This window comes from Dipodomys merriami, unplaced genomic scaffold (genome assembly GCF_024711535.1).
Source record: "Dipodomys merriami isolate MVZ:Mamm:240054 unplaced genomic scaffold, mDipMer1.0.p SCAF_10, whole genome shotgun sequence".
Classification (NCBI taxonomy): domain Eukaryota; kingdom Metazoa; phylum Chordata; class Mammalia; order Rodentia; family Heteromyidae; genus Dipodomys; species Dipodomys merriami.
The window spans coordinates 3,186,971-3,210,943 of record NW_027202271.1 but is presented as its reverse complement, the minus strand read 5'-3'; the positions used below and the strand labels follow the sequence as shown (position 1 = coordinate 3,210,943).

The window sequence follows — 23,973 nt, the reverse complement described above, 5'->3', positions numbered from 1 at the left end:
TCCTCAGATCTCAGCTTCCTGAGTAGCTAGAATTACAAGCATGAGCCACCAGCGCCTGGCTGAAGACTTTGATATCCAATTAACCACCTGAAAACTGAAAATGGAACTGTGGCTCAAAGTGCTAAGTGCTAACCTTGAGCAAAACAAGCTTAGGGATAGCACCCTGGCTGAGTTCAAGCCCCATGGCTGACAAAAAAGAAAAGAAAAGATAAAAAGCAATTCTAAACTGAGGAAAAGTTAATATTGATGAACAAAAGATGGCCAGTTTATTTCTGGAAACAAGTTATGCATGACATGATATTTAGTAAGTAACATAGACCAAGATATTAAGAATTGCTAGATTGGCTTCCGATGACTTTCTCGGCTCTGGAGCGCTTTCTCCAAGCATTGGGTGAATAATCAGATTACACGAATACAAGCAGTATCCAACAGGTTCTCCTAGAAGACATTCAATGAGGATTGTCTACATAAGAAAAGTAAAAAGAGCAAGCCATAATGAATGCATAGAAATCTTTTTTTGAGTTAAAACAAAGGCATGTCTTAGAAAGCATTTCCGTGGACATTTGGATTAAAAAATAATACTAATTAGCAACCCCACTAAAACTTTTAGGTTTTTTCGATCAATCTTTCAGTCATATTTTCATATGATATTATTATTAGGTGGAAATATTTCATAGCATTGAATCCCCAAAGGCATAGTACTCAAACGGCAATTAAATATAAACAACTAGCTTAATCATCCGTTACAACAATAAAATACAGTGTACAAATCAAGGTTGGCCATACATGACACAAATGTTATTACTGGAAAGAAATACAATATTAGAATCATTTTGGTTTGTTATATGTGCATAATCATGCAAATAAAAACAAGAGATTACAAAAATGTCATAAAATGTTTTCCAAGATTCATTTAATTGAACCATTGAGCTTAAAAATTCTGTGGCAATGTTTACATGATGTCTTTCCTTTGCTGCAAAACCTTACCTAATGATTCATTCTGAATCTCCACTCATTAGCACTGAATTATGATTTGTTAACAAGGCGGTGACATTTTCTGTTACCTTGCAGCTCTCTGCAATTTGTTTTTAAATGACATTTTTGCCAAGCACTGGGAGCTCACACCTATAATCTTAGCTACTCAGTAGACGGAGAGTTGAGGATCAGAGTTTGAAGCCAACTTAGGCAGACAAATCCAAGAAACTCTTATCCTCAGTGAGTAAATCCAGAAGTGGAGATGTGGCTTACGTGGTAACAGTACCAGTCTTGAGCTGAAAAGCCAAGCAACAAAGTGAGGCCCTGAGTTTAAGCCCCATTACTGGCACACAATAAACTAAAATAACTTTTTTTTTAAGGAAAAGCAAACATTCACATAAAATTTACTTTGCAGTGTTCTCATTAAAGAATTAGAATCAGAAACTGATTCTGAAGATGAAAGTTAAAATAAAGTTCTCCATGAATGGGGTACAGCATTTAAAACTCCCATCTCAGAAATATTATCCAAGCTTCCCCTGGAACTGGGCAGACTGTCAAGAAATGGAGCCGAGAGGGGTGAAAAACAGATGAGATTCAAGTCATGCATTCCTGTTTAGAAAGGGACACAAGTAATTTCTGTATATTTTGAATATACAGGAATCTCTGTGTATTCCTAATGCAGAAATCAAGAGAGAAATCAGATGTCTAGTGTTTATATTAAAGAAGGGGAACTGTGTGCCTGTGTGTGTGTGTGTGTGTGTGTGTGAGAGAGAGAGAGAGAGAGAGAGAGAGACAGAGAGACAGAGAGACAGAGAGACAGAGAGAGAAAGAGACAGAGAGAGAAAGAGACAGAGAGAGAAAGAGACAGAGAGACAGAGAGAGTGTGTGCATGCACACACATGTCTTCTGCCAATACTGGGTTTGAACTCCAGGCTTGGAATCTGCCCCTTAGCTTTTTTTGCTCAAGGCTAGCACTCTAACACTTGAGCCATTCTTTCACTTCTAGCTTTTTTGGAGGTTAATTAGAAATAAAAGACTCATCAACTTTACTATCATGGCTAACTTCCAACAGCAATCCTCAGATCTCAGCCTCCTGAGTAGCTAGGATGACAGGCGTAAATCACTGGCACCCAGCAATTCTCTTCTTAATAGTCCTGTACTTCTGCAAACAGTAGGGAACACATCTCAGTAATAAATATCTCGATTGGAACTATGAGTAACAGATTGAAAAGAAATGTATCCATGAAACCTTTTGAGTTGAAGGTCATAGTCCAGCTTCACACATGCTCAGACCCTATGGCAACCAAGTTCATCTTCAAATCCAGATGAATTTAATCTCAGGTATAACTCATCTAGAAGCATTACACAGAACAGAAAAGGTCACTAGTGAGCTAGACTAGTTGTATATCCACAGACATTAAAATTTTTAAAAATTATCAATTCAGCACTGATCATACTTCTAATCCTACCTCCAGCTCAATAGCTATCTGAAAAATTATGTTCCCTTTATTTGAAAATATTACTACAGTAATTTTTTTGTGATCCTAAACACAAGAACTATTTCTGGCTTATAAAACAAACAAAAAATTAGGAAGCCAGGTACCAGTGGATCACACCTGTAATCCTAGTGCTGCTACTCAGGAGGGTAAGATCTGGGGGTCATGGTTCAAAGCCAGCTGGGGCAGTAAAATCCATGAGACTGTTCTCTCCAAGAAATTATCAAAAAGCTGGAAGTGGAGTTGCGGCTCAAGTGGTGGAACACTAGCCTTGAGCATAAAATCTCAAGGACAGCACCCAGGCCTGGAGTTCAAGTTCAGGACCAGCACCAAAAAATAAAAATAAGAGATAAAACTTAAAAAAAATTGCAAACCATAATTCTGTTTCTGACCAATCTAAGTATATTTATATCTGCGCTATCAATGTATTTGTGACATGCTTGGGTTGAACCAGCAGTTAACTGGTCTTTTCTCTCTCTCTTTCTGTCATAATCTAGAGTGAGGGATCAAGGATATCCTGCCAGACTTGCTGACAAAAGGTGCTCTCCAAGGGTCTCTTTCCTCTCTTTCGTGTGTGTGTGTGTGTGTGTGTGTGTGTGTGTACACACCTTTAGCTGGGGAGAGAGACCAGGGCCTCAGACAAGTCCTCTACCATTTAGCTATACCCTCGGACTACCCATTGACATCCTTCTGAGAAATAGATTATATACCACTTTCCATCTAAGAGTATTCCCCAGCCTGGCACTGGTGGCTCATGCCTGTAATCCTAGTTACTCAGGAGGCTGAGATCTGAGGCTGATAGTTCAAAAGTCTATAAGATTCATTTCTACCACTAAATTAACCACCAAGAGGCCAGAAGTGGAGCTGTGGATCAAATGGTAGAGCACTAGCCATGAGCACATAAAAGCTAAAGGACAGTGCTTAGGCCCTGCGTTCAAACTCCAGTGTGTGTGTGTGTGTGTGTGTACGTGTGTGCATGCAAATGCACACACACACACACACACACACACACACACACACACACGTACCCCCTATGGCATGGAAAAAGCAAATGTTAAAGACCATGATCCTTTTAGATAAAGATCATATTTTACAGGCATTCCTCCTTCTTAGGGGATCAAATATCTACCAGTCACAAAATATTCCTGAGGACAGTTGTTTTCTTTAAGACTTTTGACATTTGAGGTTTTTTTTAAATAATAAAATTACTACTTTCTGGAAAAACTATAAAGAAATTATGAAATCTAGCTACAAGGAAAAACAGTCATCACAATCTTCTTTCTCAAGAACAAATACCTTTAAGAAATAAAGATTGCTATCCTATTTGAAAGGATAGAACCCTTTTTATGACTAACTGGTAAAACTGTAAAGTATTTTTAAATTTTTTAAGGAAAGGATCATAGATTATGGCTCTCAGAATATACGCTACATCGAGATGTCTTATCATTGAATACGTACTAGACCACCAATAATACTCATTAAAATTTTTTTTGTTAATTGTGCCAGGTGCCTATTGCTCATGCCTATAATCCTAGCTACTCAGAAAGCTGAGATCTGAGAATCATGGTTCAAAGCCACCTTGGGCAGGAAAGCCCATGAGACTCATCTCTAATTAATAACCAAAAATCTGGAAAATAGAGCTGTGGCTCAAGTGGCAGAGTACCAGCATTGAGCACAAAAACTCAAGAGATAGTGCCCAGGCCCTGAGTTCAAGCCCTAGGACCAGCACCAAAATAGTAGTAATAATAATAATAATTCTTTCTTATGACTATAAATTCCAGTGCTTAATTTTCCACTGTTAAAAAAATCTCTTTTCTAGAGTTAATATAAAACCTCTCTCAATGAAGTCTTCCTTTTTGTAGCCATTGTGCTATGTATTTTTTTTTAACAAGAGGAAATAAATTCTCTTTTCTTTTTTTTAAATTTTTAAATTTTTAATTTTTCTCAACTTCAACAGGTTGTACCCTTAAGGGGGTTAGAATTTAATGTGTCCACCTAAGTGTTCAGTAAACTCTCTTTTCTTAAGGATTACTACTTCCTTAGGCTAAATAAAGTATTATTTCTGAATAAATACTTTTAAAATTAGTGAATAGCTTTATGTTTTCTAGAAGTTCTCCAAATCACAATACCTCCCCTCTCCTCTTTTCTTAGAATCCACAATGAAATATATAACAAGCTCTGAGGAAAGCATGAATTGATTAGAAAAATTCCACCAAGGTGTAAGCACTTGAATGAGAAGCAATTAATTGCTTCACTTTATTTTACTGTTATTTTTTAACTAAGAAAAATCCTCAGTAGGAAAGCATTTCCATACACAAGTCTTCCATATTGCAACTGTGCTTCCTTTAAAAAATTGCCTTGGCCTAGGTTGGTGGTTCATGCCTGTCATCCTATCTACTACTCAAGAGGCTGAGATCTGAGGATCCTGATTTGAAGCCAGCCCAAGTCAGACAAATCTGTAAGACTCTTATCTCCAATAAGCCAACAAAAAGTGGAAAATGGAACTGTGGCTCAAGTGGTAGAGAACCAGCCTTGAGCAAAATAGCTTAGAGACAGTGCCCAGGCCCTGAGCTCAAGCCCCAGTACCAGCACAAAATAAATAAATAAAGTTTTTTAAAAAAAATCTGTAAGTGACTATAAATATGGCTCAACCACAAGATAAATCTATGGTTTTCTCTTTTACTGCTCAGGGATTATCACCTAATTTTGTGCTAATTCATCTCCAAGTTTATCTCCTTGGCAAAGTCTTGCTAAAATTATCATTTTATAGGATTAATATTTGCAAGCAAGCCTGTCCCACTCTATTTAGATAACTTTTTTAAAAAAGCAGAAATAAAGTAGTTAATAAGCAATTTCATGGTAAGTTTCCTATTGGGAGAAATAAGAGTTTTCTATGTGACTGGGCTCCAAAGGATTGAGAGGGAATTCAGTACCAGCTCTCCTGACAGGGGGCGCCATACTCTCCCATCCTATATTTACCTAGAGAAGAATCCCACTGGGCACCCACCACCACCACCTCAAAAAACCAGCCAAAAAGAAAGATGTTCTGAGGTACTTATTTAAAAAGCCAGTTCCCTCAGGCACAAAGTCGATTCGCTACAACCACTTGGCAAAACAAAATAAAATCACACAACAGGAGCATGGAAGATTTCTTTCATTGACTCCAATAAAACCCATCCTGCTCCTTCATCCTGCTACTGGGTAGACGCAACACTAATAAACAGGACCTCACAGCAAGGCAATACATGTAGGAACAATGCAAGAGGGTCCTGGGGTTAGAACTTGCATGACAATCTGTTTCTAAGCTAGGCACTGGTGGCTCACACCTGTAATCCTAGCTACTCAGAAGGCTGAGATCTGAGGATCACAGTTCAAAGCCAGCTCAGGCAGGGAAGTCTTTAAAAAGACTCTGATCTCCCATGACCCAGTCAGAAGTGAAGGTATGGCTCAGGTAGTAGAGTGCCAGCCTTAGGAGCAAAAGCCAGGCAAGAGTGTGAGACACTTTGAGTCCAAGCCCCAGTACCAGCGCGCGCGCACACACACACACACACACACACACACATCTGTTTCTGTCCTTTAACTCTAATCCCTATTTTTGTGGAAGATCTTAATTATTTCCTCCAAGCTGCCTATGAAAGGACCTGGATCAAAGTAGCACTTCTAGAAAGAACACAGAACCTTTTGGTGGCTTTGGTAATTAACAGGAATGCACCTTCACTGGCAGATGATAGACAAGAACAGACAGGGTATACAGTAGGACTGACAACTCCCTGACAATGCCCTCCTTCTACTAGACACCCCACCTATGGTTTAGCACCCCACATTGCTAATGGTCCTTTACATGAACAATAAAGATCTAGTCATTTTGAAAACAAGTTACAGATTCCATTACATGAAAAATGAAATCCTTGGGTCTTTAACTAAGTTAAGGCTATCTGACAGGGACAAGGAGCCAAGATGAGGAGCAACAGTGTGAACCAGCCCTGGGAAATTAAAGAGCCCAGTGCAAGACTTGACAGCTCAAGAAGTTTCAACATGTTTCCTTGTTTGTCAGATGATGTGCAAAATAAATTTTGCTTATGAAAATCCACGGTGAAATCAAGTCATAAAAGTTACCTAGCAGAATCTGGAAATTAACTAGGAACATGTCTTATCTCAATCTAAAATGATTATAGGCACCTGAGTGTTGATCAAAAGTAGACAATGAGCTATGTTTTTTTTTTAACCTATTGGGGTTGGGGGGGGTGGTGTTAGCAAGGAAGATTAATTATGAAAAAAACCTGACAACAAAGCATACAACTGACTCAAAATCTGAACACTTCTGGGTCAATTAACTAGCCAAGACTACCTTACATCTATCTGTGTATATATTTCCCAATTAATTCTTGATACTTTTTAACAGGAAAGACTCATAGTAGGACCCTGAATTTGGAAGAAGAAAAAAAATATATATATTCTGATCATTAAATAAACACACTATTTTTCCCTTCAAATTATTTAACTTTAACATCATATCATCTCTCTCTCTCTCTCTCTCTCTCTCTCTCACACACACACACACACACACACACACACAAGCAGCACCAGTGCATCTACTCAAATTGCAATTTCAAAAAAAGCTAAAGATGCCATCCAAACTTGAGTGTCAACAAATTATAATTTAGTCTCTTTCTTAGATTTACTTAATGATGTCCAGTGAAGAACGCTAATAAGAAAAACAAAAAGAAAAACAAAACCCAGCAGTTAATGAGTGACCAATTAGAAAAGAAAGTTTGCATACATAGTATGAATGTAACAGCAAAATAGAGTTACTGTTAACGATCAAATGCACCTCGCATAGCATTTTGTGAAAGGAAAATAACCAGTCTGGCTAATTCCAGATCCCAAGCTAAATTACAATTCATATTTCACTCAGCAAACTATTGCTGATTCAAAAATAAAATAAATGAATTAAATTAAATTCTCCTCTCACAGAAATTAAATTAGCTTGATAGACATACATTAGATAGCCAAAAAAAAAAAAAAATCTCCAACAAAATAAATATCAACGACCAAAAAAAAAAAAAAAAAGAATCCTCCTCTATAGCTGAATTTGGAGGATGAAGAAAGATAATTTTATAACATATGTCTCCTTAAATTGTCATAGGACACTCTGCTATAGAGGTAAAGCCAGTCATCTGAGATTTATGTTTTGTTTTTTTTTAAATCGAGTGCACTAGAGCCAACTGATTGCAGTTCATCAGAACACATTGATCACACAAGGAGTCTAGATGCTTTGTGTTTTCTTCTCAATGTTTCCTCTTCCCAGATGATGAATCCAATGCCATCTGACTATGGAGAAGAAAACTCCCTGCTGAGTCTTGGGCAGTATCCTGGGTGTGCCCCAATGTCCACTGGAGGTGAGGCTTAGGGGCGAGGTGGTGGTGAGAGACACTGGAGAGGAACGCAGGGCGAGCTGGAATGCGGCTGCTCCTCAGGGGCCACTCCATCAGGACTGCAAAGCAGAAACACACTGGTCAGCAGAACGCGCTGACTAAGGCTCAGGCAGGCTGCAGAGATCACACCCACTACGTTTCACAAACACTTAAATAGTTTAAAGTCCAAAGCATGCTAGCACCATTGAAGTCCAAAGCATGCTGGCACCATGGTGGGGGGGGGGGGTGGCGTTCAAAACAAGACAGGACAAAGAAAAATGAAACGCATGGGGGAAATGTAATATAAACTCTTCATCCCAGACTGTTCTTATCAGTGTTGTTTGTTTTTGTGCCAGGCCTAGGGCTTGAACTCAGGGCTTAGGCACTGTCCCTGAGCATTTTAACTCGACTAGTATTCTACTGCTTGAGCCACTGCTCCACTTCCAGCTTTTTTGGTGGTTATTTGGAGATAAGAGTCTTTTGGACTTTGCTGCCTGGATTGGCTTTGAACTGTGATTCTCGGATCTCAGCCTCCTGAGTAGCTAGGATTACAGGTGTGAACCAGAAGCACCACACATTTGTTCTTTTCTTTACACGAGCTGTGGAAGTGGGGTTGAGATTAGGCTGTCATCAAGGGAGGAGAAACATTTGCAATTCATGAAAGTGCTTTAATTTCAAGTAAATCGACCCATGGAAAAAGCAAGTAGCCTAAATGCAGCCATCTCTGCATAAGCAACTGAACTGGGTCATTTAAATGTTTAAGTCAGAATGGATCTACCAAAAAAAAAAAAAGTGCTGGGTGCTGGTGGCTCACACCTGTAATCCTAGCTACTCAGGAGGCTGAGATCTGAGGTTTATCATTTGAATCCAGCCCAAGCAGGAAGTCTGTGATATTCTTTCCTCTAATTAACCACTAGAAAATTAGGGCTTTTTTCAAAAAAAACTCAAGGACAGCGCTTGGGTTTCAAGCCCTGCAACCTATCCACCCCTCCCCCCACCAAAAAAAAAAAAAGCCAGGCTGGGTGGGCTGGGTGTTGGTGGCTCACTGGTGACATCCCAGCTACTCAGAAAGCCTGAAATCTGAATATCCAAGTTTGAAACCAGCCTGAGCAGGTAAATCTAAAGGACTCTTGTCTCTAATTAGCCACCAAAAAAACTAGAAGTGGAGCTGTGGCCCAATTGGTAGAATGCCAGCCTTAAAGCAAAAAAGCTAAGTGAGAGCAAGATACCCTGACTTCAAGCCTATTAGCATCATATGCATACACACACATGCACGAGTACACACACACACACACACACACACACACACACACACACACACACACACACACACACACACACACACACACACACACACACACACACACACACGATAGCCAGATGTAATAAAGCTTTAAAAGTGTCTTCCCTAGTTGGGCACTGGTGGCTCACACCTGTAATCCTAGCTACTCAGGAGACTGAGATCTGAGGATCTTGGTTCAAATCCAGCCTGGGCAGGAAAGTCTGTGAGACTCTTATCTCCAATTAACCACCAAAAAGCCAGAAGTGGAGCTGTGGCTCAAGCAGTAGAATGCTAGTCACCCTGAGTTCAAGCCCCAGGATGGACACACACACAAAAACGAAACCATTTGATGAGACCATCTCTGTTCTTGAAATACCCTGAGCAAGTTAGGCACTGATAGTTCATGCCTGTAATCCTAGTTACTCAGGAGGCTGAGATCTGAGATCCTGGTTCAAAGCCAGTCTGGCCAGTAAAGTCCATGAGAAATATCTCCAATAAACTACTCAGAAAAAACCAGAAGTGGCGCTGTGGCTCAAGTGACAGAGCACTAACTTTGAGCAAAAAAATGCAGGAAGTGTCTAGGCCCTGAGTTCAAGCCCCAGGAGCAGCAAAAAGAACAAAAACAAAAACCACCTGGAGCAGTTGTCTTTTCTACTCAGTGCCCAAATAAAGGAGGAAGGTTATGAAAGGGACTGGATTTCTCTGCTTGAACCAGACAGGTGCTATGAAAGGTGGATTACAGACACTGAATTCCTCCCCTCTGGGTCTGTGGATCTCCTCACTTCACAGGAGTCTTAAGCCCGAAGAAGTAACCTAAGGGTCACACAGCTGTGGGGTGTGACAGGTGGGATCCCAGCCCACACATTGCATCGGGACAAAGAGCCCCTCGCTCATTCACTCACCCATGCCTCTGGCACCTCTGTTACACAGCCACACATCCCAACCCTGCGTGAGCATGGGCTTCTCTGTAGAGCATGGACTGTAGGTTGAGCTTTTTATCTGTCTTTTCTTTTCTTTTTTCTTTTTGGCCTGGTTGTGGGGCCTGAACTCTGGGTCTGGGTGCTGTCCCTCAGCTCTTCAGCTCAAGGCTAGCGCTCTACCACTTGATCCACAGCGCCGCTTATGGCTTTTTTCTTTTTGCTTATGTGGTGCTGAGGAATCGAACCCAGGGCCTCAGGCATGCAAGGCAAGCGCTTCTACCACTGAGCCACTTTCCCAGCCTTATTTGTCTTTATTTATATTTAGTTGGAATTTTTTGTTTGCTTGTTTGGTTTTAGTGTAGGTCCTGGGGCTCGAACTCAGGGCCTGGGCACTATCCATGAGTTTTTGTTTGCTTTGGTTTTTTTCTCAAGGCTAGAGTTCTACCAACTTGAGCCACAGTTCCACTTCTGGCTTTTTTGATAGTTAACTGGAGATGTGTCTTATAGACTTTCCTGTCTAACCATGATCCTCAGATCACAGCCCCCTGAGTAGCTTGGTACCAGTACTGAGACTTGAACTCAAATTCCACACTCTCACTGAGCCACCTAGGACTGGCACTCTACCACTTGAGCCATACCTCCACTTCCAGCTTTTTGCTGGTTAGTTGGAGATAAGAGTCTCTCAGACTTGTCTGCTTGAGCCTATTTCCAATTGGGATCTTCAAATCTCAGCCTCCTGAATAGCTAGGATGATAGGCGTGAGCCACTTGCCCAGTTATAGGTCACATTCTTAACATTATGCATGTAAAATTCCATCAAGATGGATGGAATACTTATCCATGTATTTGAATTGCATCCATTATTGAAATTGCTCTATGATTGACTGCCAATACCACATAGCACAAACAGGTTAGCAAAAAACCTTTCTGGAATAAAAGCTCTGTTGCTAGAACAGCCCAGACTAAGAACCATCAGAAGATCCAGGCTGGACTTGGCACAGGTGGCCCATGCCTATCATCTTTGCTACTCAGAAAGCTGAGATCTGAGGATCATGGTTCAAAGCCAGCCTAGACAGGAAAGCCTATGAGACGCTATAGGCTTATGAGCCTTTATCTCCAACCACCAAGATAGCTGGAAGTGGAGCTGTGGCTCAAGTGGTAGAGTACTAGTCTTGAGCAAAAGAAGCTCAGGGACAGTACCTAAACCCTGAGTTCAAGCCCCAGTGCTGGCACAAAAACAAACAAACAAATAAAATGACCCTGGCCGGGAACAATACAACTTTAGTCCCAGGGACCATGTGACACTTGGCCCCTGGCTGCCACAGTCCTGCATTGGTGGCTTCCTAGCTCCTCAATGCAGGCCCACATGTGGCCTGCAGTTACACCTACTCCTCAGACAGACTGAGGACTAAAGAAGTCTCCCCTGGAATGAGGGTGACAGATATAGCAACATGCACGAATGAGCAACACTCAGACAGACTAGGAAAGCATATGGCTCCAACAGGAGTTAGGGAAGCCAGGATGAAGAAAAGTCATAGCGGATTTCACACAAGTTTTCCCAGGAACCATGAATGGTCATCAGCTCTCCAGGTCACTGTCCAGGGAGCGAGCAAATTTGCTTTTAGAATTTTTCAGATCATCTTATCTAAAAAGTTCACTCATTACCAATGTGTATGTATGTGTGTGGATGCCCGCCCACACGTGTGCTCCAGACTAGAGTTTGATGGGGCTTGAACTCAGGCCTTAGGTACTGTCCCTTAGTTTTATTTGCTCAAGGCTGGTGCTCTACCACATGAGCCATGCCTCCAGCCTAGCATTTTGTGCACCAGTCCTGGAGCTTGAATTGAGGGCCTGAGTACTGTTCCTTCTATCACTTAAGCCTCAGCTCCACTTATGGCTTTTTGGTGTTAACTGGTGATATGAATTTCATGGACAGGGTAGGCAGCCCAGGCTAGCTATGAACCACAATCCTCAGATCTCAGCCTCCAGAGCTGCTAGGATTACAGGCATGAGCCACCAATGCCTAGCTTCAGCCCAGCTGGCTAATTGGGCTTTTCTGTCCAGACTGGTGATTTTCTTATGAATTCCCCATGAGTGGCTCAGATTACAGATGTGAGTCACCAGCTTTAGAAGCTCTTTTTTAAAAAAAAATAAAGTTGTCCTGGGTCAGACCTTTGCTACACTGTGTATCTTTGGTCTCCATTCTCTTCCTGGTTTTGCTTGTCTGAGAAACAAATAGCAAAGTGGGACTAATATCCACACAACTCCAGGTTTCCAACTGGAAGGCTGGTGAATCACCCTGGATGTGAACACCTACACTCTGCCTGCCCGAGGGGCACAAAGGCCTCTAGCCTATCTCCGAGCAGTAATGAGACCCGAATGCTCACTCTCTTGCATTCCCCCCACACCCAACCCCCACGCCCCAGATATGAGATAACACAGAGTAGGAGGTCATTCCGTCCAGGCCTCTGGGGGTCAGACATGCAGCAGGGTGGGAGAAGCAAGGGCTACGAGTTTACCTGACTGTCGGGCAGTCTGGCCTTGCAGTTAGTTGTGCGCACTGTGGCGGTACGGCGGCAGCAGGCTGCTGACAATCTACGAGAAACTGATAAATTAGACATATATACAAAGAGACGACAGAGCCAGGGGTTAGTGACAGTCGCTAAGCAGCTGCCTGAGATTTAGTGAGGAATGTTCACTGACACAGCAACATCTGGATTAAACAGCCCCTTCCCCCACCCCCAAGAAAGGTCCAATAGAAAAGACAGGCCCGTTTTGTTTTCTTAATTGAATACAGCATGAAAAATTAGTGACACAAAATTAGTAGCAAGATTTCTCAAGTACATTAAGGACACAGGAAAACATTCATATTTGGTGCTTTGATGCCTCTAAAAACAAATGATCTAGCCAGGTACCAGTGGTTCATGACTGTAATCCTAGCTACTCAGGAGGCTGAGATCTGAGAATAGAGGTTCAAAGATAGCCTGGGAAGAAAACTCTAAGACTTTTTTTTTTTTTTTTTTTTTGGTGCCAGGCCTAGGTCTTGAACTCAGGACCTGGGCACTGGTCTCTGAGCTAGCTCAAGGCTAGCACTTGTGCTACAGCTCTACTTCTGGCTTTTTGGTATTTAATTGGAGATAAGCATCTCACGGACTTTCCGGCCTAGGCTGGCTTTGAACTGTGATGCTCAGGTCTCAGCCTCCTGAGTAGTTAAGATTACAGAGAGCCACCGGTGCCAGTTTTAAGACTCTTTTCTCTAACTAACCAGCAAAAAGCTGTAAGTAGAGGTGTGGCTCAAGTGGTACAGCACCAACCTTGAACAGAAAAATTAGAGAGTGCCCAGGCCCTGGGTTCAAGCCTTAGTTCTAGTGTGCACATGCACGCGTGCACACGTGCACACTCACGCGCACACACACACATATGCATGCATCTTTGCTCCTTCTGTATTTTTCAGTAGCTTTTCTTTTTTTTTTTTTTTTTTTTTTTTGGTCCAGTCGTGGGGCCTGAACTTGGCCTGGGCGCTGTCCCTCAGCTCTTCAGCTCAAGGCTAGCGCTCTACTGCTTGAGCCACAGCACCACTTCTGGCTTTTTTCTTTTTGCTTATGTGGTGCTGAGGAATCGAACCCAGGGCCTCAGGCATGCAAGGCAAGCACTCTACCACTGAGCCACCTTCCCAGCTCCTTCAGTAGCTTTTCTATGTGTGTTGTCACTTGGGTATATTTTGGACCAATTTAGGCAGCTACTGGAATTTGCTAGGCCAACACCAGATATGTAATTTGCAAGTTATGCAGGTATGCTGCCCTCTGCTGGTATCTTTGGGTTAGTGCATGTGTGGAAAGAAACACCTGGAAAAATAAAACACCTGGCAAACCACACAGGAATCCTATTTTCATATTGCTAGTAAAGGATAAACTACACTCTTTTTTTTTTCCTTTTTCTATTTACACTGATCCTAGGGCTTGAACTCAGGTCCCTGCACTCTCAAATGGCTTTTTGGCTCAAGGTTGGCAGCTCTACCACTTGAACCACACCTCCTCTTCCCAGTTTTCTGCTGGTTAATTGGAGATGAGTGTCTCAAGAACTTTCTTGCCTGTCTGGCTTCACATCCTCAGATTTCAGCCTCCTGAGTAGCTAGGATTACAGGTACAAGCCACTAGCACCTGGCAAATCTCACTGCTCTGAAACAATAACAGATGACAATTCTTGTAACTTATGGAGCAGGTGCTACAGAAACTCCACAGCCATGGCTGGTATTTTGGCTACAAGGATTGTTCAACTACTCAACAGTCAGGTTCCTAAACTCCATCTATCCCCAAACTGAGCCAGTGGGGATAAATGGGAATCAGAGAAGATATGGTCCAGGCCTGACTGAGGAAGACAAATCCATCTGTATGGGCACTTACAATACCAAATCACAATGGTGGCGATGATGATATATTTCAGTAAGGACAGGCTGACACTACCTGGTATTGACTGACTGAGATGGCTAAGTACTAAAGCTGGCAGTCAGGGAATTGCAGCCCATATGACTTACACATGGCAGGATAAGCTGATAAACCAAAACCAGACAGACAACAACATGGCTGACAGGGAAAGGTGGCTACAAAAGAATGAGGGAGTAAAAGTACAAAAGGATGAGGAGATAAGGACAAGGATGCTGAATCTTTGGCTTCCCAATCTTGTAGAAAACAGGAAGGAGGCCCACCAATCAGAAAGCTGTCTTCAAGGACTCTGATTTCTCCCTATTTAATGCAAGGCCAAGTTCTGTAATGAGGAAGACAACCCAAGATGGCTGCAATGCGCTGAAGGGCTGCCTTCCGGTGGCCATTTCTATGCTGCATTCTCCCTTGCTCTGCTATATTTCTTCTTGAATAAATGTTCCTATCACCTTCAACTATGTCTACATCTGCCTGGATTTCTTCTCTTTCCAGACACAAGGATGAGGTTCTTTAGTTGCCCTAAACTTTCTGGTAATATATTTGGTGTGTTTGCCAGGAAGATAGGTTAAGTCTTTTTCTGACTAGAATTCACGGAGTGGCTACAGAAGAGGATGATTTAAAGTTAGCCTGGGCCAAAAGTTAGTAAGATTCCCCACTCTGGCCAACAATTGTGGTGATGCATGGCTACAATCTCGGCTACTGATTAAGTTACATCCTGATTAAGTTACACCTAGACAATAATACCTGAAAAATAACTAAAGAAAAACATTGGGGGGGGATGAGGATTGCACTCAAGTAGAAGAGCCACTGAGGGGTGAGTTCAAATCCTAGGAGAGAAGGGAGGGGGGAAGGAGGGAGGGAGTAAGGGAGGAAGGAAAGAAAAAAGAGGGGGGTGAGGAGAGACTATGAGAATAGTCTCTTAAAGCCATTCTGGATGAACTAGTATTAGCTTTTGTCAGTTTCCAGACACGCTGAGTGTATGAAATATACTCATGGGGCTGGGAATGTGGCTTAGTGGTACAGTGCTTGCCAAGCATTCAATCAATTCCTCAGTACCACGTAAACAGAAAAAGCCAGAAGTGGCACTGTGGCTCAAGTGGTAGAGTGCTAGCTTTGAGGAAAAGAAGCTCAGGGACAGTGCCCAGGCCCTGAGTTCAAGCCCCAGGCCTGGCAGAAAAAAGAAAGAGAGAGGGGGGAGAGAGAGAGAGAAAGAGAGGGAGGAGAGGGAGAGAGAAAGAAAGAAAAAAATTTTAAAGTTCATGTTCTAAAATCAACTTTTCTTTTTCTTTTTTCTTTTTGGCAATTAGCAACTTAAGACTTCAATGTGTATGTCAGCAAAGTAATTTTTAAATGTCAAGAAACTTTAATACTTAAATCATTCCTCACTAAATCCACAAAAATGATTAACAATGTGTTAATGATAGAACAGAAAGGTTCTTGGAGGAAGAACATTCTCCATGTAGTAGTAACCTAAACATTTAATAGAAAGACAGAGAATTGAGAATTTAGGGGGAATAGAGACAAACATGAGATAGAAATAATACATTAAAAAATAAGAGAATGAGGGCTGGGAAGGTGGCTCAGTGGTAGAGCGCTTGCCCTGCATGCCAGAGGCCCTGGGTTTGATTCCTCAGCACCACATAAGCAAAAAGAAAAAAGCCGGAAGTGCCGCTGTGGCTCAAGTGTTAGAGCGCTAGCCTTGAGCTGAAGAGCTGAGGGACAGCGCCCAGACCCAGAGTTCAGGCCCCATGACCGGACCCCCCCCCCCAAAAAAAAATAAGAGAATGAGATAGAAACACATAGATACTAATAGTAGTTAGAAACAGTTGGCATTAATGAGCATGGGTGGCCACAATGCCCTTGAACATTTTGTAATCAAGGAACTTGAACGGGCTATCTCAACCCTTTAGCCAAACACACCATATGTCTTTGGTTTTTCTGGTGTGTTTTTTTTTTTTTGGTGCCAGTCCTGGGGTTTGAACTCGTGGCCTAGGTGCTGTCCCTGAGCTTTTTTGTTCAAGGCTAGTGCTGTACCACTCTGAGCTACAGCGCCACTTCTGGTTTTCTGGTGGTTAACTGGAGAATAAAGTCTCATGGACTTTCCTGCCTGGGCTGGCTTAGAACCGCAATCCTCAGATCTCAGCCTCTTGAATAGCTAGAATTATAGGCATGAGCCACCAGCATCCAGCTGACACCTTAGTTTCTTGGAAAGTATCCTCGGATAGAAGGGCATAATCTCCAAACTTTCCAGGATATGCTTTGCCCAACTTATATCACCAGACATTTTAGTCTTCTTTTTACATCATCGTGTAACAGAACAAATTTGATAATACATTTATATCCTTCAGCGAAACAATCATTTACTTACAAATTGCAGAGAATAATGCAACAGAATTGCTGAAACACATGAAAAGATTTCAATATACAACAAGCAAGAAACAAAACCCAGGACAAATCTTTAAAGCATCTGGCTCTGTTTCCAGAAATAAGTATGTATAGTTTTAACACTTTGGTGAACAGCGTTAAAATGACCTTCAGCCATGAAGAATCAGAGTCTGACTCACTCAGCAGGAGAGAGGAATTTTTGTGTGTATATATGTGTGTATCTGGGTGCACACACACAAACCCTAAGACTATGCTGGTTTTGTGGCTTTAACTCAGGGCCTTACATTCAGGCTTGGCTTTTTCCACTCAAGGCTGGCATTCTACCACTTGAGCCACGTCTCCATTGCTGGCTTTTTTCCTGAGAACTGATGATAAGTCTCAAACACTGTTGTGCCTGGACTGACTTCAAAACCTTATCCTCTGATTTCAGTCTCCTGAACAATCTTAATTACAAGCAAGAGCCACCAGCAGTCAGGTTGAAAGGCTTTTTTTTTTTTTTTAGACTTATCAGTGATCATAGATTAGATAAAATTTCACTCAGTCTGTATATTTGTTATTATAGAACTGGCACATGAAACAAAGCAATATTTTTTTAAAAAGTGATTTTTTTTCTTTCAAATCTTGCAGAAATGTAAAATTAGCCGTTCTGCTTCTAATCAGTTCATGAGTTAACCATGAACACCTCTGATATCAATGGCTGAAGGCAGGAGAGACACAGACCATAAACTGGAAGAGAATTAAGACAATGACACCAAGAAGTAAAAGCATATTTTGTTGCTAGATTCTTATACCAATTATGCTTGTTTTTGTGGAGTCCTAGGGCTTGAACTCAGGGTCCTGGGCATTGTCACTGAGCAATTTTGCTCAAGGCTAGCACTCTACCATTTGAGCCACAGCTCCATTTCCAGCTTTTGTGGTAACTAATTGCAAATATAAGTCTCATGGATTTTCCTTAACAGGCTGGCTTTGAACCTCAATTCTCAGAGCTCAGCCTCCTGAGTAGCTAGGATTACAGGCATGAGCCACCAATGCCCAGAACAATTATATTCCTTTTAAAACATGACTTTGTGTTCAGAAATTACCTTCTCAAGATAAATGCCAGTTAGCAGAATTAACTCAAGATAGAATGCTGGCCTGTCTTTCATAAGCTAAGCCAATTAGCATACACAAAGCCCAGGTGCTCTTTTCAAATGTTGTAATTCATTCATCATCCACAAGACTTGAAGAGATGTTAACCAAACTATAACCAAGAATCTACTGAAAACTTGAATTGTTACAATAGACAAGAAAAATTTGAGACACAACTCAATGGAATGTGTTTTGATTTTTTCTTATTCAAGATGGTCTTGATTTTCTTTTAAGCATGGCCAAAAAAAAAAAATCATGCTAGAAAATATTCTGAGAAGTTCAGGATATTCTTTTCTATAAATGGATGGATCTGAAAATCATAGATTTTCATCATTGTCAATTGTTTCTTTACTTTTTTCTTCTTTCTTTTTTAAGAAAAGAATTTTTTTTTTTTTTTGGTGGGTCATGGGGGTTGCTGGGCTTGGGCACTGTCCCTCAGCTCTTCAGCTCAAGGCGAGCGTGCTACCGCTTGAGCCACAGCTCCACTTCTGGTTTTTTAGTGGTTTATTGGAGATAAGAGTCATGGACTTTCCTGCCCCGGCTGGCTTTGAACCAAGATCTTCAGATTTCAGCCTCCTGAGTAGCTAGGATTACAGGCGTGAGCCATCAGTGCGTGACTAAGAAAAGTCTTTATAACATGTCATCCACATTTTTTGGAGGAAACCATTCAGAAACTCCAAAACTAAACCAAGTATTGCACAGTGTTCTGTGTTCCTATATGTAAATTAAACCATAACATAAAGAAAGATAACGATGTTTAAATAGTATCTATTTCTTAAAAATCCAAGTTTACAGAAGGTAACCTTTTTCAAGGAAAAAAATGGTAAACAAATGTATTTACAATAAAAAGCTTCATTCTAATGTAAAAGGATTTGACTTGGAGAAACTTAATTGAAGCACAAACCTATTTAGGAATAAATCTAAGGAAAATAAGGTTTACCTAACAAGTTTATCGCCAACTTACCTCTTTTTGCTTTTGATGTCAAGTAGTGCATTAAAAGAGAAAAAAATTGATGTTTATCTGATTCTAATGTCACTAATATAATGACTTATTCTGTAAATACCTATTGTATGGTTTTGAAAGGAAGTTATGAATAAAGATTAGGTAAGGACCATCTGGGCAGCCAGAAACAAACAAACAAAAGTTTGCTGTGTACTCTGAAGCAAACTCATTGGAATATCTGCACCAGAGATATGGTTACCATTTGGCTGGATGCAGATAACCATTATGCCAGAAGCAGATGGTACCATTATACTGGGAGCAGATGGTACCATTGGGCTGGAAGCAAAATGGTACGAAGTAGAATGGTACCATGGGACTAAAAGCAGATAGTGTCATTTGACCAGAAGAGGATGCTATACCATTTCACCAGAAGCAGATGGTACTATGGGACTAGAAGAAGAATGATACCATTGGACCAGAAGCAGAATGGTACTATCCAACTGGATGGAGATGGTACCATTTGACTAGAAGCAGATGGTATCATTCAATGGAAAGCAAAAAGCACCTATTCCTATCTTCAATTTCTACTGTAAGTGCTGAAGACACACACTCAGCACACAGTGGTTGTGCTATTTGTATTAGATGTTATCTTAAATGCAATGAAGAACTGGGTGGTGAGGCTCTGTTTAGAATAAACACAGTAGATGATAGGCCTCAGAGAAGCAAAAACAAGTCCTCAGCATGAGGAAATGCATCCTCTCCAACTAAGAGAGGCTCCAATTTTAGATCCATTGAAAATGAGTTCAGCCAGAAAACAGTGGCTCATAGCTATATTCCTAGCTACTCTGGAGGCTGAGATCTAAGGATCACAGTTCAAAGCCAGCTCAGGCAGTCAAATCTGTGTGACTCTTATCTCCAATTTACTAGCAAAGAGCTGGAAGTAAGGGTGTGGCTCAAGTGGCAGAGTGCCAGCCTTGAGCCAAAAACAAAAAAACAAAAAAACAACAACCTAAGAGAATTCCTGGCCCTGAGTTCAAGCTCCAGTACCAGAAAAAACAAGGTTAATTAAAATGATGGTCCTATTCTAGGCTACAGTCCTAAAACAAATAAACCAATAACCATATTCTGATATAAATCTTTAAATGGAGGGCTATGAAATTGTGGAAGTTTCCTGTAAACCAGTTCTTTAAGAGGAGCAATGACAAATCTAATCATGTCCTGAGAACATTCTAAAGCTAAAGCAGTTATATGAGAATAGCCCCTGTGCTGGGCAGGGCACAATGAAGTGACAAAACAAGGTAAATGTCAAAAAAAAAAAAAAAAGGAGGAGGAAGGAAGGAAGGAAGGAAGGAAGGAAGGAAGGAAGGAAGGAAGGAAGGAAGGAAGGAAGGAAGGAAAAAGAAAAGAGAAGAGAAGAAGAAAAGAGAAAACTCCTTGGAATTTAGTACAGTTTAGTAACAGCCAAAACCATGAAAAATGTGGACTTGTATAGGTATATAAAAAAAATTTAATTTGTGATCTTAGACTTTATCAGTGACTTTAATTGTGGCTGAGAGGTGATATTAGAAGGGCAATAAATGAAATAATTATATTGCATCTTTACAACTTTACACGTTTTCTTTTTGGGTCCAGTCGTGGGGCCTGAACTCTGGGCCTGGGCGCTGTCCCTCAGCTCTTCAGCTCAAGGCTAGCGCTCTACCACTTGATCCATAGCGCCACTTCTGCCTTTTTTCTTTTTGCTTATGTGGTGCTGAGGAATTGAACCCAGGGCCTCAGGCATGCAAGGCAAGTGCTCTACCACTGAGCCACCTTCCCAGCCCCAACTTTACACTTTAAAAATATGAATTATTCACTAATTTATGTTTGTTTTGTGCCAGTTCTGGGCTTTGAACTCAGAGCCTGAGAACTGTCCCTGGGCTGTTTTGCTCAAGGTTAGCACTCCACTACTTTGAGCCATAGCTCCACTGCTGGCTTTCTGGTGGTTAATTGGCAATCAGCATTTCATGGACTTTCCTGTGTGAGCTGACTTTGAACTGTGATGCTCAGATCTCAGCCTTCTTTTTTTTTTTTTTTTGTCGGTCATGGGGCTTGAACTCTGGGCTTGGACGCTATCCCTGAGCTCTTCAGTTCAAGGCAAGTGCTCTGCCATTTGAGCCATAGCACCACTTCCGGTTTTCTGGTGGTTTATTGGAGGTAAGAGTCTCACGGACTTTTCTGCCTGGAATGGCTTTGAATCGTGATCCTCAGATCTCAGCCTCCTCAGTAGCTAGGATTACAGGTGTGAGCCACCTGTGCCTGGCAGATCTCAGCCTTCTGAGTATCTAGAATTACGGTGTAAGCCACTGGCTCACAAATCTGTGCCCTTATACATTCTAGGTAAGTCTAGGTAAGTGCTCTACCACTAAGCTACATCATCAGCCCTATCTGTGTGTGTGTGTGTGTGTGTGCACGCATGTGTGCACACGTGTTCACGTGCATGGGCGCGCTGCTCCTGGAGCTTGAACTCAGGGCACTGTTCTTGAGATTTTTTTTTTGTTCTATTCTAGAACTCTACCACTTAAGCCATAGCTGAGCCTCCAGCTCTTTTGTGGTTAATTATAAAAAAAAATCTCACAGATTTTCCTGTCTGGCTTTGAATAGTGATCCTCCTGTCTCAGCCTCCTGAGTAGCTAGACCAGTGCCTGGTCTTCTATTTATGTATTGTGCCAGTACTAGGGCTTAAACACAGACTACTTGGCTTTTTTATTCATGCACAGTTTAGGACCCTATCACTGAGTCAGATCTCCATTTCCAGCTTTTTGCTAGTTAATTGGAGATGGAGTCTCACAGACTTTTCTGCTTAGGATGACTTTGAACTCCATCCTCCAGGTCTCAGCCTCCTGAGTAGCTAGGACAACAGATGTGCGCCACAGGCACCTAGACAGTATATATGTCACTTCCTTCCTTCCTTCCTTCCTTCCTTCCTTCCTTCCTTCCTTCCTTCCTCTCTTTCTTTCCTTTCCGTTTTTCTCTCTCCCTCCCTCTCTCTTTTTTCTTTTCTTCTTTTGTACTAGTTAGTTCTTTTGTGCTAGTTCAAGCTAGGGCTTGAATTCAGGGCCTGGGCACTGTCCCTGAGCTTCTTTTGCCCTAGGCTAGAGCTTTACCACTTGAGCTAGAGCTCCATTTCTGGCTTTTGTTTGTTTTTTTGGGTGGTGGGTGGAGGGAGGCAGGGGGAAGGTAGGTAGTTTATTGGAGATTAAGAATCTCATAGACTTTTCTGCCCAGGCTGGCTTTGAACTGCGATCCTCAGATCTCAGCCTCCTGAGCAGCTAGGATTACAGGCATGAGCCATTGGCACCCAGCTAACAGTAAAGAATTTAAGATTACATAACTAAACACCCATTCACCTGTGCTAACTACCCTTAGAGTGAAAGGCACTTATAGTACATATAGAGTAATAGAAAGATTTAGAATGGAAAATAGGAAAAACATTTTGTGAGGTTAACTACTTCACTAATATATCTCTTCCCTTTTTGTGGGGAGTACTAGGATTTGAACTCAGGACCATGTATTCCATTAGGGCGCTGGCTCAGCTGACTACCACTTGAGCCATGCCTCCCACCCTGCTTTTTGCTGTTATTTTGGGAGATGGATTCTCTTAGACTTTTCTGTCTGGTCTTGCCTGAAACCATGATCCTCCAGATCTCAGCCTCTCAAACAGCTAGGCTTACAGGTATAGCCACCAGCTCCTGGCTCTATTATCCTCTTTTTGATAACATCAAAATGTCTCCCAAACCATAAAGATGTTTAACTTCTAACTTGTGATGTCAGTCTTGGGGAAGAGACAGAACAGATGAGCAGAAGGTGGAGAGGCACCTCCAGCAGAGCCCAATCACCTAGCGAGTAGTGACCCAGAATAAAGTTTAAAGTAGAATAAATGGAAATAAAAAGATGGAAGGAGAAAAGGAGAAAAGCTTATAAGACAATATCAATGGCTTTGACAATGCAATGATAATGATGTCAAACAGATGTTTATATAGGCAAGGACCAAAGAGATCAAACATAAACCAAATGAAGATGCTTTGTTAATATTTATTCATCTTAACCATTTTGATAGGCCAATAAGATTAAAGGCTACAAAATGTAAATACAATAGAAATCATTTATTAATCATACCATTGTCTATCCTAAAGGCAAGTAGACAGGACTGTAAAACCCATGTGGAACACTAAAAATGATTTTTGTGGTTTTATCAAGTTAATGCCCTGATTCATCATTAACACTTTGATAGTTCACAGGATATTCCAGATACTGTCTAAAGGGATCTAAAACCATAAGGAATTCTGAAGGCAGACATAGCTGGGAGAGGAACTGCTTGTGTGTGTCCTTGCGTGTGTGCATGTGTATGTGTTTGTGTATGCATGCACGCATAGAACTACTTGGCCTATAAGGCCATCCCAATGTATTTATCATTCCTGTTTCCTCCTTCTGTGAGAACATTAAGAGTGAATAAACTCTGGTGTAAGTTATCCTACCACCTACTTTTTAATCCCAATCATGAAGCTGGATTTCAAGTGTTACATAAAAAAAGTACTAGAGTGTTAAAGGCTCAGGTTTCTAAAAAGAAAAATTAAGGTCAAATTAAAAGAAAAGAGGTAGGAAGAAAAATCAAAAAAAAAAAAAAAAAAGCAACAACACTGGTTAACTATTGCAAAGGTGGAAAACTCAAAGGCTACACTAAAGGCCTGGAGAGAATAGAAAAACATACAGCAGGCCGGGAGTCTATGAGGCACAAGTAGAGTCTCTGGCAAAGGGCAGCATTGGCCCTCATAGTAGCAGCCAGCCTATGACTGGGCCAGGCCAATGACATACATGACCAGCAGCAGACAGGCTGAGTCATTGCAAAAGGCCCGTGACAACCCGAGCTCCCTTCACTGAAATTACAGCACAGATGACAAGACTTAAACACAAAAATCTGACCACGTCTGTCCTGTCCTGCATGGTTAGGTAGCT

At 41.5% G+C, this 23,973-nt stretch overlaps 1 protein-coding gene across 9 annotated transcripts in view; it reads right to left on the bottom strand.

Moving 5' to 3' along the window:
- Window positions 1-237: 237 nt before the first annotated feature.
- The window catches only part of Bicd1 (BICD cargo adaptor 1), a 105,584-nt gene continuing 81,848 nt past the window's right edge, over window positions 238-23,973 (bottom strand). For 2 of the 9 annotated variants that reach the window (XM_070038542.1, XM_070038561.1), the window contains exons 9-10: window positions 12,606-12,681; window positions 7,780-7,965 (exon numbers count right to left, since the gene is read on the bottom strand). In XM_070038542.1, coding sequence (XP_069894643.1) covers window positions 7,878-7,965; window positions 12,606-12,681 — 164 coding nt within the window. In that variant the 3' untranslated portion in view covers window positions 7,780-7,877. Of the gene's footprint in view, window positions 7,966-12,542; window positions 12,692-23,973 lie in introns of those variants that run through there. The other 7 variants (XM_070038580.1, XM_070038597.1, XM_070038533.1 and 4 more) reach the window with 5 other exon arrangements.